Source organism: Diplotaxodon limnothrissa, linkage group LG10, assembly GCF_057381915.1.
Source record: "Diplotaxodon limnothrissa isolate DT_005_m linkage group LG10, D_limnothrissa_male_GT1.1, whole genome shotgun sequence".
NCBI lineage: Eukaryota > Metazoa > Chordata > Actinopteri > Cichliformes > Cichlidae > Diplotaxodon > Diplotaxodon limnothrissa.
The window spans coordinates 21,085,884-21,097,418 of NC_140605.1; the positions used below are offsets into that span (position 1 = coordinate 21,085,884).

The following is an 11,535-nucleotide window of genomic DNA, read 5'->3' on the forward strand; positions in this document are numbered from 1 at the left end:
CATAGAGTCTGGAAACATTTCTCAGATCCACTCAACACACAGTTGCTGCAGATTTGTCGGCTGCATATCCATGATGTGGATCTCTCGTTCCACCGCATCTCAAAGGTGCTGTAATAGATTGGGATCTGGTGACTGTGGAGGCCACTTGAGTGCAAAGAAGTCATTGACATGTTCAAGAAACCAGTTTGAGATTATTTGAACTTTGGGACAAATGATCTCATTCTGCTGGAAGTTGTGCACTGCGGTCATAATTCAATATGAGTCTCCCCCATTTTTATTTTATTTATTTTTTTAAGATATATTTCACAGTCACCTCAAGGAACTTTATATTGTAGGTTAAAACATCACAACATAAAAACCCTAAAGGGATAGAAATGGTCAGCAGCTGTACTAAGGTAGGCTGAGGTATTTAAATGATGCTCAGTTGGGGCCCGAAGTATCCCCTGCAACATGAATACATGCATCCTTGTATCACCATTGATACAAGGATGCATGTATTCATGCTTTCATGTTGTTTGGGTCAAAGTATGACCCCACCATACAAATGTTGCAGCAGAAATCGGGCACTGTTTTTTTTTTTTTGTTTTTTTTTTTGTTTTTTTTGTTCAAATGCAGTGATCGTATGCAAACTGTAGTCTGTTTCCTGTTCTTAGCTGTGGCCTTCCAATTAAAGGTTCAACATGGTGTGCATTCAGAGATGCTTTTCTACATACTATGGTTTTAACAAGTGGCTATTTGAGTTACCATTGCCTATCTGCTTAAGCCAGTCTGCCCATTCTCTGACCTCTAGCATCAACAAGGCCTTTTCTCTCACAGATCTGCTGCTCACTGGATATTTTCTTTTCTTCCCTGACAATTCTTTGTAAACCCCAGACATAGGAAAATCCCATTTAAATGATCAGTTTCTGAAATACTCAGCTCATCCCATCTGTCAGTACCAACCATGCCATGTTCAAAATCACATTTGTTCCCCCTCTAATCTTAAATTGATTTGAAATTTAGCAGGACAACCTCCAAATTCTTCATATTAAATCTCTTAACAAATTTGAATAAATTATAATATAATCCCATGACCTAGCTAATATAAACTCACCCCCTGTAGGCTTGAGTGGGGGCCCTCTCTTGACAAAAACATTACTGTAGCCAACAAGGTGTCAGTCTGTAAATCAACCAGCAATATTTGAAAAATAAAGCAGCTCAATGATGTTCAGAGTTGACATTAAGAAATTTAGTCCAGAAATATATCGTGAAGACTTTTTAATCATTTGGAAGAAAAAGCTGAACAAACACTTTAAGATTAGCCTCACGTGTTAGCATATATTTAAATCCAATCGTTTTCCGGCTTGTTTATTGATTGATTTATTGTCTAAATGTGACTACTTTACTATATAACGACATGAATGTGTACACACTTACCAAAATATTTAACATACTTTTCTTATACAAAAAAAGCCGTTAGGCTAGCTTAGTTAAACTGGCTAATCTTGACTAAATGTACCTAAATACAATAATATTAAAACATAAAAATGGCAGCAACTTTCAGACTCAAGCTTTCATGGTTGCCAAAAAAATTAAAAATGATTGCATAAATATAACTCAATAAGCACAGATAGCTAAGTAAGCTGAAGCGCTAACCTTGTTTACGTCTACAGTACTATACAGGTCTTTTTGGCTTCACAAAGATTAAACGAAGAGAATTTTATGGACTTTTAGTATTAAAACTGGGCTAGCCCACATGTGGTTGTGGACTTACTCCAGGGAGCATACTTACAAAACAACTACGGGTAGTAGAAAATCCACAACACTTACTGCTTTGATAGACTCCACTCTTCTTCATTGTAACACACTTTGAGCCACTCGATAGAAATGCTGGAAATTTTACTCACTACTTTTGTCAGATCTTTAATTATGGTATTATAATCTACTGCTAAGATAATGTTTCCTTCTTCTTTTTTTCTTTTTTAAGGTTTCTCCTATAAATAGGAAGTTATTTGTATCTTATGCCACCTCAAGCTTGGATTGCCAGTCTTAAATACTCCAAACATATTTTTTGTGTAAAATTAACTCACTGTGGTCAGAGGTTTATAACAACTCATCATGTGCATAAATGTCATGGTAATTTTGAGCTTTTAGTGGTTTCTTTGAGCTTTCTATTTGCTATGTGGAAGGATTGTACATCATAGATTTTTAATGACTTAAATAAACAATGGGTCACAAATCAGAATTTAAACAGTATTTTCTATAATCCACACAGGTTTAGTTATACATAGAGCCTCAGATTGACCAATACTCCAAACAATGAGGAAGTCCATGGATCTCAGTGAAGATCTATGACGCTGTACTGTAGATTTACAGAAGTTGGGAAGAATTAAGAGTACCTTCTAATTCTTCAACTTTACCTCAAATCAACAGCTGGATGAATGAATCTTTAAAATATTGAGAAGTTCCACCTGGACAATGATCCCAAACACACATCAAAACTGGTTTTGGAAAGTAGGCTTACATCCAGCTTCTGGGAGGGCCTTTCCAAAGTACCAACCTCAATCCTATTGAAAATTTGTGAACGAAGTTTAAAATCTGTGTCTGTGACAGGAAACCAACTAATTTAAATGAACTTTACCAAAACTGATCAAATTTCCAGCCAGAATTGTGCTTGAAGCTTGTTTATAGCTACTAAAAGCATCTGGTTGAGGTGCAGCTTGCTAAGGGATATTTAACCAAATATTACATTTGACTTCTGTATGTATGCTTTTGACCCTCTGTGGATTAGAGAAAATGCAAAACACACTCAAACTTTTGCACGAAATTTGTGTTTTTTAAATATATTAAAGATTCACAATCATTCCATTAACATTATTATAATAATGATGATGATGATGATCGCTGAGCTGTATTAAGCTGTTCTGTAACCACAGAAAAGCGGTAACACTGAGTAGACATGGAGCAGGGTGCACCCGGAGCTGAGTAGTATAATTCAGGGACGCACACGCCCACAGAGCATCTGCAGCATTGTGCTGCAGCCATGCGCTGCCCTCCTCTGATCCAGGGACAGCTTGAATACCAGCAGCATGGAGCACATGTCCTCTCCCGTCAGATTTCGCAGCAATAAAAAAGGTAAGTCTATAATCCAGTTAATATACAAGTCTACAGAACAAGGCTCCTTCAGAAAGCAACTGGAATTGGCCTACACTGATACTTTCAGCAGATAAAATTTGCTCAGCCAATTTGAAGCTGCAGCCTGTGACAATCCTGCAAGGATTTATATCTCTGTAGGTTATTGTATTCTTAAGCTAATGTTTTCTCATCTTATTTACTGTAATTTCATCAGTTTATCTGTTTGTATAAACAATGGGGGGTTATGGGTCATTTAGTATTTTTCTGCTATTTTTTCCATTTCAGTTCTGCATTTTATTGCAGATTTACTTTTTAGACATCAGGGTGTGTAGTAACGTTAAATTGATTACGTTTTTAGCTTGTGCAGGATGGATGCAGCAAACCTGAATAAATAATTTTTTAATATATATTTTTTCCAATTTGCTCTCCTCAAAACAAAGCTTCAACTTTCTCGGGCAAGGAGGTAGGACAATTTTGTAGAGTAGCCTATAGAAGTAGTGTTTGTTTGAGCTTATGTGTGTGTTTAAGAGTTAAATCTCCAAACCCCAACCCTGTCAGAGCGCTAGAAGCTGGATTAAGCCTACTGCAAAGTTTTGTGGGTAATGAGAGCTGACAGGTAGAGGAATGCCAGATAAACCCTGGTCAATCCAGCAGCACCGTGGCCGGCGCTTTTCTGCATTCCTTTAACCACTTTAAGAGCCCAGGGTGTTTATCTTGGATAAAGCAGGTGGAAATTCCCTATCCTAGCTCCTCATCATAGGGTACAGTCATTTTGTGTGGAAGCAGGTGTGGAGTGAAGTTTTGGAAAACTACAAAATCAGCACAAAAACATACAATTCGGGTTATTTTTAACTAGCTATAGATTTCATGCTGAACGAACCTGAGAAACCGGCACTCACAGCCTTGTGGGTATATCCGGTTTGACCCTATTGTTTACGAACCTCCAGCTTCAAACGGTCTCTACATCCTGCCTGGACAGATGGACGACGGCATTTGTAACGGTATAATGAGATCACAGGTCACACCTAATCAGTGAAGGGTTTAGTCCAACACTGCAAGAAAAGATACGTCATTAGGCCATGTATTCAGAGAGCAACAAACAATCAGACTTTTTAGTTTCCTGGTTATTTTAATTTTAGTAGTGTTAAAGATATCTAAAGGGCGGGAGGAAAATTACAGTGGAACACCAAAAAATCATGGTTTTACTGTCATAGCATTATGATTCATTTATTGCATGACCGGAATACAGATCACCCCCTCATGGCCTCCTTCAATTACCATTTTAATAAATTCCAGCTTCTATTCTTTGTTAAGTTATTTATATCTCCTTGTCAAAGCCTCGTGACACAGAGCTCCTGGGACAGGTGGCTACCCTGGAAATTTAAGTTATTAAGTTAATTCCTCTGAGGACAAAGACAATCTTATTGGTCTGTTGTGAGAAACCTTCTGTCTTCTCACAACAGGCAGTCTGGAGTGTGTAATGTTATGAGATTAACAGGAAGCCTAGTTAGTGCTTATCTTAGGGGAAAAACACCTCCAGTTACTGCTGTTAAAGCCAAAATATCAGCATTACCATTGATTCGCTGAGGTCAGACAGACAGAGGTACAACCATGACCAATGATTGATACACGAATGATGAGTATTTTAATCATGATGCGACTTTTCTTCAGGTTTTAGGATTCGATGTTTCTCCAGCTTACCCATCTTTTTGTTTGACTGCAAACACGAGGCTTAGACAACAATCTTGAGTGAGTGTGGTGATAATCCGTCTATGTTGTGGACACATACATAGGCTGTGGACACATACACAAAGCCACAATGAGAAAAAGAGGCAGATAAGTGAGCTGTTTTCCCCTATCAGATGACCAAAATCAGCCTCAGCCCAGCATCACTGCGGTACCTTCAGGAGAGCACGGTTATCAGCCACATATATCCACACACTCATAATTAGAGAGGGGCTTTCACAAGAGTCCTGTCAGCTGAGGTATATTCGTCTGCTGTGCCTAATTTAAAAAAAATAATATCAGACAGAGGAAAAATCATGCTGCTCTCTGTTTTAGTTGTCCAGTCTGTCCATAAGGGACCAGGAGGACATGCAGTATCCTTATGCCATGAGGGATTTGCCTCTCATGTCTCACTCTGGTGAACAGCACCAGAGACCAGGCCACTATGGAGCAGAAGGCATTGGGAGCCCCATCAACGGGAGACACCTCAGCCTTCCTGGGACTCCCTCTCTGGTCCGCACCATCCCCTTCCACCCCAGGGGCTCTCCAGCAGTCCCTCCCAGGCATAATCACATGGGACTAGATCCAGAATTTCAGCAGCTACCGCTGAGGAGGCAGATTGTTTCTCAGGTGTCTTTGGACTCGCCGCTCAGCCCTTCCATGCGCCCACGTAGCCCCTGGGGACGCTTTGACCCCTACGACTCTCCTGAGGTATGTTTTTACTATTTTATATAATGTCTGGCTGTTTATGTCTCTAAATGTTTGTTGCCTGAACCTCTGTGTTACTTTACTTCGTAGTACATCTTTAAAACCTTACACCCACTTTCAGTACCCGTTCAACAGTTTCCAACTCCTTCATGCAGCTTTCAAAGAAACACAGTTTACGACATCAACTTTCACACAGGGAAAAAAAAAGCGGCAAGCGAGTTTGGTTATCACATCTGTCTGGCCCTTAAAGAGCATATTAAGCTCTAAAGCTAAGACGCGTCTATGGTTTCCTTTCTTGTCTGCTCACCGTCGGTGCACCGAAGCTTCTGGGGCAAAGGCAAAGTGAAATGAGGTTTCGTGATCCTTTGCAGTCCAGCTTGTGGCCCAATAGGGATCAGCCTGTGACGCGAGAGTCATGGCTGTTATTGTGACACAATATATGTTTATTTATTCAAGATAATAAGTGCTACAGTATCCATGAGGAGAACGACAGGGCTACTGATAACCAGTTTGGACATTTCAGGCCCATATCTGACTGCTTTATTAACTAAGGAGCACTGAAGCTCAAGGATGTAGAGAGAATTTCTAATTGAAGCAGTAAATATCCCCATATGTGTATGTTATCTTTGTATTTTCCTTCTTTAGGATCAGGACAAGGAGTACGTAGGTTTTGCCACATTACCAAACCAGGTCCACAGAAAAACTGTGAAGAAAGGCTTCACATTCACACTCATAGTCGCAGGTGAGTCTGATTTCTCTCCTGAGGAGGAAGGGTTTTACAAAAGGCACAACAAGTCAAAAATATCAAATATCAAAAAACTTAAGTGATGATAAACGAGTAAAACAAAGTTAAAAAAATATCTTCTTAAGTGGAGATAACGGACATCACTGCTCTGCCAGCGATCATTAAAACACGCCACTGATTAGTGGGAGCGTGGCGTCCATAAATCCTTGTAACTTTATCTGTTGACACAAATTCTTCCGAGGAAGACAGATGATTTATTACCTTACTCAAACGTCTCTGTAGGGGAGTCCGGTCTCGGTAAATCCACACTAATCAACAGTTTGTTCCTCACGGATCTTTACAAGGACAGAAAAGTTCTCAATGCTGAAGGTAAGTATTAGTTTTTCACTTTCTGTATTGGGGGGGTAGACACACAATCTGATGTCACGTGTGTGATCTCATGCGTCTTTGAACAAACTGCGTGCGCTTACAGAGCGGATCAGTCGAACAGTCGCCATCATCAAACACACCGTTGGCATTGAGGAGAAAGGAGTCAAACTGAGGCTCACCATCATAGACACGCCAGGGTTCGGAGATGCCGTCAACAACACAGAAAGGTGAGGTCACGAACTCCTCCTCGCAGTCAAACCAGCTTAACTCGAGCAAGACTTTGGTATTTTGGTGGCATTTGAATTGAACTCGTGAAGCACATACGTAGCCCTTGATTTCATCGCTGACATTGAGTGTCAGTGTGCCTCCAGGTTTCACTCATTCATTTTCTGTTTCTGCATCAGCTGGAGGCACATAGACGACTACATCGACCAGCAGTTTGAACAGTACTTCAGAGACGAGAGCGGGCTGAACAGAAGAAACATTCAGGACAACAGAGTCCACTGCTGCCTCTACTTCATCTCACCGTTCGGACATGGGTACACTGATGAAACGGCGATAACACTGTTCCAACAGCATCAGCTAAACTTTTTATTTTTGCACATTTCTGTATGTGACTATTTTCTCTTATCAGCCTTCGACCTCTGGATGTGGACTGTATGAGGGCGCTTCATGAAAAAGTCAACATAATTCCTGTGTTGGCCAAAGCTGACAGCCTGACACCAGCAGAGGTCTGCAGAAAGAAGATGAAGGTAACAGCTCAGTTATACCAATATGTACACACGGCTGCTTCACTGGGTGTTGTTCAACTCTCTGTTAACACAAATATCTAATCAGCCAATCACACAGGAGCAGCTCAATGCATTTAGGCATATAGATATGGCCAAGAGGACCTGCTGAAGTTCAAAGTGAGCATCAAAATGGGAACGAAAGATTATTTAGGAGACTTTGAATGTGACATAGTTTTGGGGGGCCAGAAGGGCTGGTCTGAGTACTTAAGAAACTGCTGATCTAAATGGGATTTTCCCACAGAACCATCTCTAGGGTTTACAGAGAATGGTCTGAGAAAGAGAAAATATCCAGCCCGCAGCTGTTCTCTGGGTGAAAAATCTTTGTTGATGTCAGAGGATAATGGTCAGACTGTTTGGAGCTAACATGAAGGCAACATTAACCCACATAGCCGTTCATTACAGTGAAGGTATTCAGAAGAGCATCTCTGAACACACATGTGGAACTTTGAAGCACAATGTCAGGTTATCACACCAGGTGGCACTGCAGTCAGCTGCGAACAGGAAACTGAAGCTACAATTTGCACAGGGTCCTGAAACCAGACACAAAAAGACTGGAAAAGCATTACCTGGTCTGATCGGATTGAAGCAGTCTTGATTTCTGCAGTTAGGGTCAGAGTTTGGTGTACGCATGGATCCGTCCTGCCTTGTATCACAACACAGCAGGAATTGCAGTGCACCAAGTTGGAATTATTCATGACTCCTTTAATTTCAAACTATGCAAAGCTATCCAGCAGGGCCGATTTGACCCTCTGGCAACCCAGTTCTGTTCTGTAATTGATCTCCAATCTCTGTTATATAGTTTATCTATTTCTGTTACACATCTTCTCCTAATGTGTGTTCATGTGCTCCAGATCAGGGAGGAGATCAAGCAGTTTGGGATAAACATCTACCAGTTTCCTGAATGTGATTCAGATGAGGACGAAGACTTCAAGACACAGGAACAGATACTTAAGGTTCCTCATTTTATTCACGTTGTCATGGTTGAAATGTGTTGTCTGGTCTATTTTAAGGCTGACGGTTTATTTTGGTTTGGGCTTTTTTCTTTGTCGTTGTTGTTGTTGTTTTCTTGCAGAACAGCATCCCATTTGCTGTGATTGGGAGTAACGTACAGGTGGAGAGTAAAGGTCGAAAGTTCAGGGGTCGCGTCTATCCCTGGGGCGTGGTAGAAGGTATTACCCCAAGCCTTTTAATTTTAATTTTACTTTAGTTTTTTTTTTTTTTTATGTTTTTTGGTTTACTTTTACTCAATCATTACCCCTTAGAGTACATTTTGTGTCAGTTGCGCACCTGGCTGTTGTTCCATTTGATAACAAAGAATCCAGTATGATGCGGTAACAATGTTGCTGTTGCATGGTCAGTGGAGAACCCGGCTCACTCCGACTTCCTGCTGCTGAGGAACATGCTGGTGAGGACGCACATGCAGGATCTGAAGGACGTGACGCGGGAAATTCACTATGAGAACTACAGAGCTCAGTGCATCCAGAACATGACACGTATGGTGGTGCTGGAGAGGAAACGCAGGTGGGTGGAGGCAGGATGCACAACACCACAAACCAATATTAAAAAAAACTTGAAAAAAACCCTGTTAAGCACAGTGAGGTCAGATATTTTTGTAATATCTTTGTGTGTGTGGGTTTGGTCTTAGTTTGCGTGAGAAATATCGGGACGGTAGTGAGGCAGACTTTCCTCTGCCTCTGGCCGTCGCTGACACTGAGAAGGAAAGACTGATCTATGAAAAGGATGAAGAGGTGTGTTTCTCTTCATTCATTCATTCATTCATTCATTCATCAACTTAGCTTATGAGTAATCAGACCTGTATTTACTCTCTTATTTTGTTTTTAAGCTGAGAAAGATGCAGGAGGTGCTGGAGCGGATTCAGGAGCAGATGCAGCACAGTCATAGAAGTGGCTGCTGATTCTCACCGTACATCCCTGAAACAGGAGCCAGACGAGGAGCACCCAGAGTCACAGAGGAGGCCTTGGCAATTGGCAAGCTTGAAACTGAGCCTATTTCTAATTGTTCTTACTTAGGATAACTTGCAGTGAGAATCATAGTTGGAATCACGACTTTCCAAAGATACTAGAAAAGATTTCCCTGTTTTTTCCAGATCTAACTCCCGATCTAACCTCCTAATCCTAAACGCCTTTAGAAAAGAAAAATCATGAACTTTATCCTAAAACATTCTATAACTATTAAGGATACTGCAAGGACATGCAAGTCAAAAGCTCAGTATTGCTGTTTGGGAGCATCTCAGCAGGATAACTGATTTGGACTTTGGAATGAGTCACCCATTCGAAAAACCAGAGTGCTCCAACTGTTTTAGTCACATGCTAGCTAAAAAAGGAACACAAGTCAGTGTTTTAAATAGAGTTTATAGACCAACACTATGGCATATGTAAATATAAGATGTGATCCAATGCAAGCAGTCACCCAACTCCTGGATGTGTGGAAGAATTGCTCTCCATTCCTGGATGAGCAGCCTGCAGCTGTACAATGATAATGATGATTGCTGCTGTTCAAGTTTATTTATATAGCACCAAATCTCAATAGCAGTCGCCTCAAGATGCTTTTTATTATAAGGTAAAGACCTTACAGTAATACAGAGAAAACTCCAACAATCAGAAAACCCCCTATTAGCAAACTTTTGGCGACAGTGGGAAGGAAAACCCCTCTTTTAACTGGTGGATCCAGGCTCAGGGAGGGGCTGGTTTGACTGGTTGGGGCGTGTTCATCATGCAAAAGACACACTGATGAACACGCTGACCCAGAATGTCCCAGACATGTTTGATAGGAGACATATTGGTGCTAAATGATAAGGACGTGTGTGAAAATGATCCTGATCCAGAAAGACCAGCTCTGCCCTGACATTGTCCTCCTGAACAGCAGGAGGCACCGCTGCCTCTAGTACAGCTTGGAGCACCTCGTCTTCAGACATCTGTTGCAAAGCAAAGAGTGAAAACATATTTCACCACATAACACTTGCATTTCTTTTTTATGACTGGTAGATTTGTTTCTTTATCATGTGAACATGATCCCTTTATCAGCAACCTCGTTAATGGACCAAAGCTGCCACAAACAAAATAAATACATCATTCATTTGGTAAAGAAGTTATTCAAAACAAATATGTTGATATTTATTTTACTTTTCTTCCGTATTTAAATTTGTAATGAGCCCTCACACTTCTAAATTACTGAAAGCAAAAAGGTTCAACCCCTGCGTCTAACACACGATCCCTCTGACATGTGCAGTAGGTGAAAAGTTGCTCCACTTCGATCGACAACCTTTCTAATTTGCATAATGATGCAGAAACACATTACCAAAAAAAAGTATTTTTTTATTTTATTTTATGGTGTTTTTATTTAACAAGTTATTTGTTCATTTAATTTTGATCATGGTAGTTTTAGGTCTCCATATCATACTGCCATCTAGTGTTCACTGTAGCAAAGTAAGTTTTTTTTAATGTTTCAACTTAAACAGTTTTTCATGCTTTTATTTCTTGTGAGTTGACTTGTTTTGTAATTTTTAATATCCAATTTTGCTGTTTTGTAAAAAAAAAAACAAGTAAAAAAAACTGTCTTAAGCCCGTTTAAATTTTTCTTCTGAAAACCACTCACGCAGAAGCAAAATGTGTTGTAAATGTAATAAGATTTATTAAGAATCTTTATTATTTCATCAGCATAATTCTTCATTAATATGTTTTTTTAATCCATTATTATCATGGTTATCTTAAACAGTGGACAGTTAGATCTAAAAGGCAGCCCAAAGTGTACAGGCGATATATAACTTAAAACTTTCTCCATAGGGAAAAGATGTTTTTTATATTCATATATAATATCAATGTAGCATGAGGTCCAAGATTCTGCCCACGTTATATAGTATTGTACATGGTCCCAGAAATAAAACATTAAAACAAAACTTCTAATCAAAAGAAACTAAACAGAATCTACATGCAAAACAAAACAAAAAAAGAAAAGAAACAAGCATTTTTAAAATTTTGAAGATACATACACTCATTTGCCAAAACGTGCATACAATCACAAATTTACAAAACTTTCATACATACATACAAATATTACAAAAAC

At 39.8% G+C, this 11,535-nt stretch overlaps 1 protein-coding gene across 2 annotated transcripts; it reads left to right on the top strand.

Moving 5' to 3' along the window:
* Positions 1–3,068: 3,068 nt before the first annotated feature.
* Positions 3,069–9,367, top strand: LOC146624385 (septin-4-like). Of its 2 annotated transcripts, XM_085363878.1 has the most exons (13): positions 3,069–3,114; positions 3,555–3,577; positions 5,176–5,550; positions 6,193–6,289; positions 6,575–6,661; positions 6,765–6,888; positions 7,066–7,200; positions 7,296–7,413; positions 8,304–8,405; positions 8,525–8,621; positions 8,811–8,973; positions 9,098–9,200; positions 9,296–9,367. In XM_085363878.1, exons 1-13 carry the CDS (start codon positions 3,069–3,071, stop codon positions 9,365–9,367), a joined length of 1,542 nt encoding a protein of 513 aa, XP_085220004.1. The 2 variants fall into 2 exon arrangements, with proteins under 2 accessions (XP_085220004.1, XP_085220005.1); XM_085363879.1 differs by lacking the exons at positions 3,069–3,114; positions 3,555–3,577 and having other exon boundaries at positions 5,488–5,550; positions 8,811–8,977; positions 9,108–9,200.
* The last annotated feature ends 2,168 nt before the right edge of the window (positions 9,368–11,535 follow it).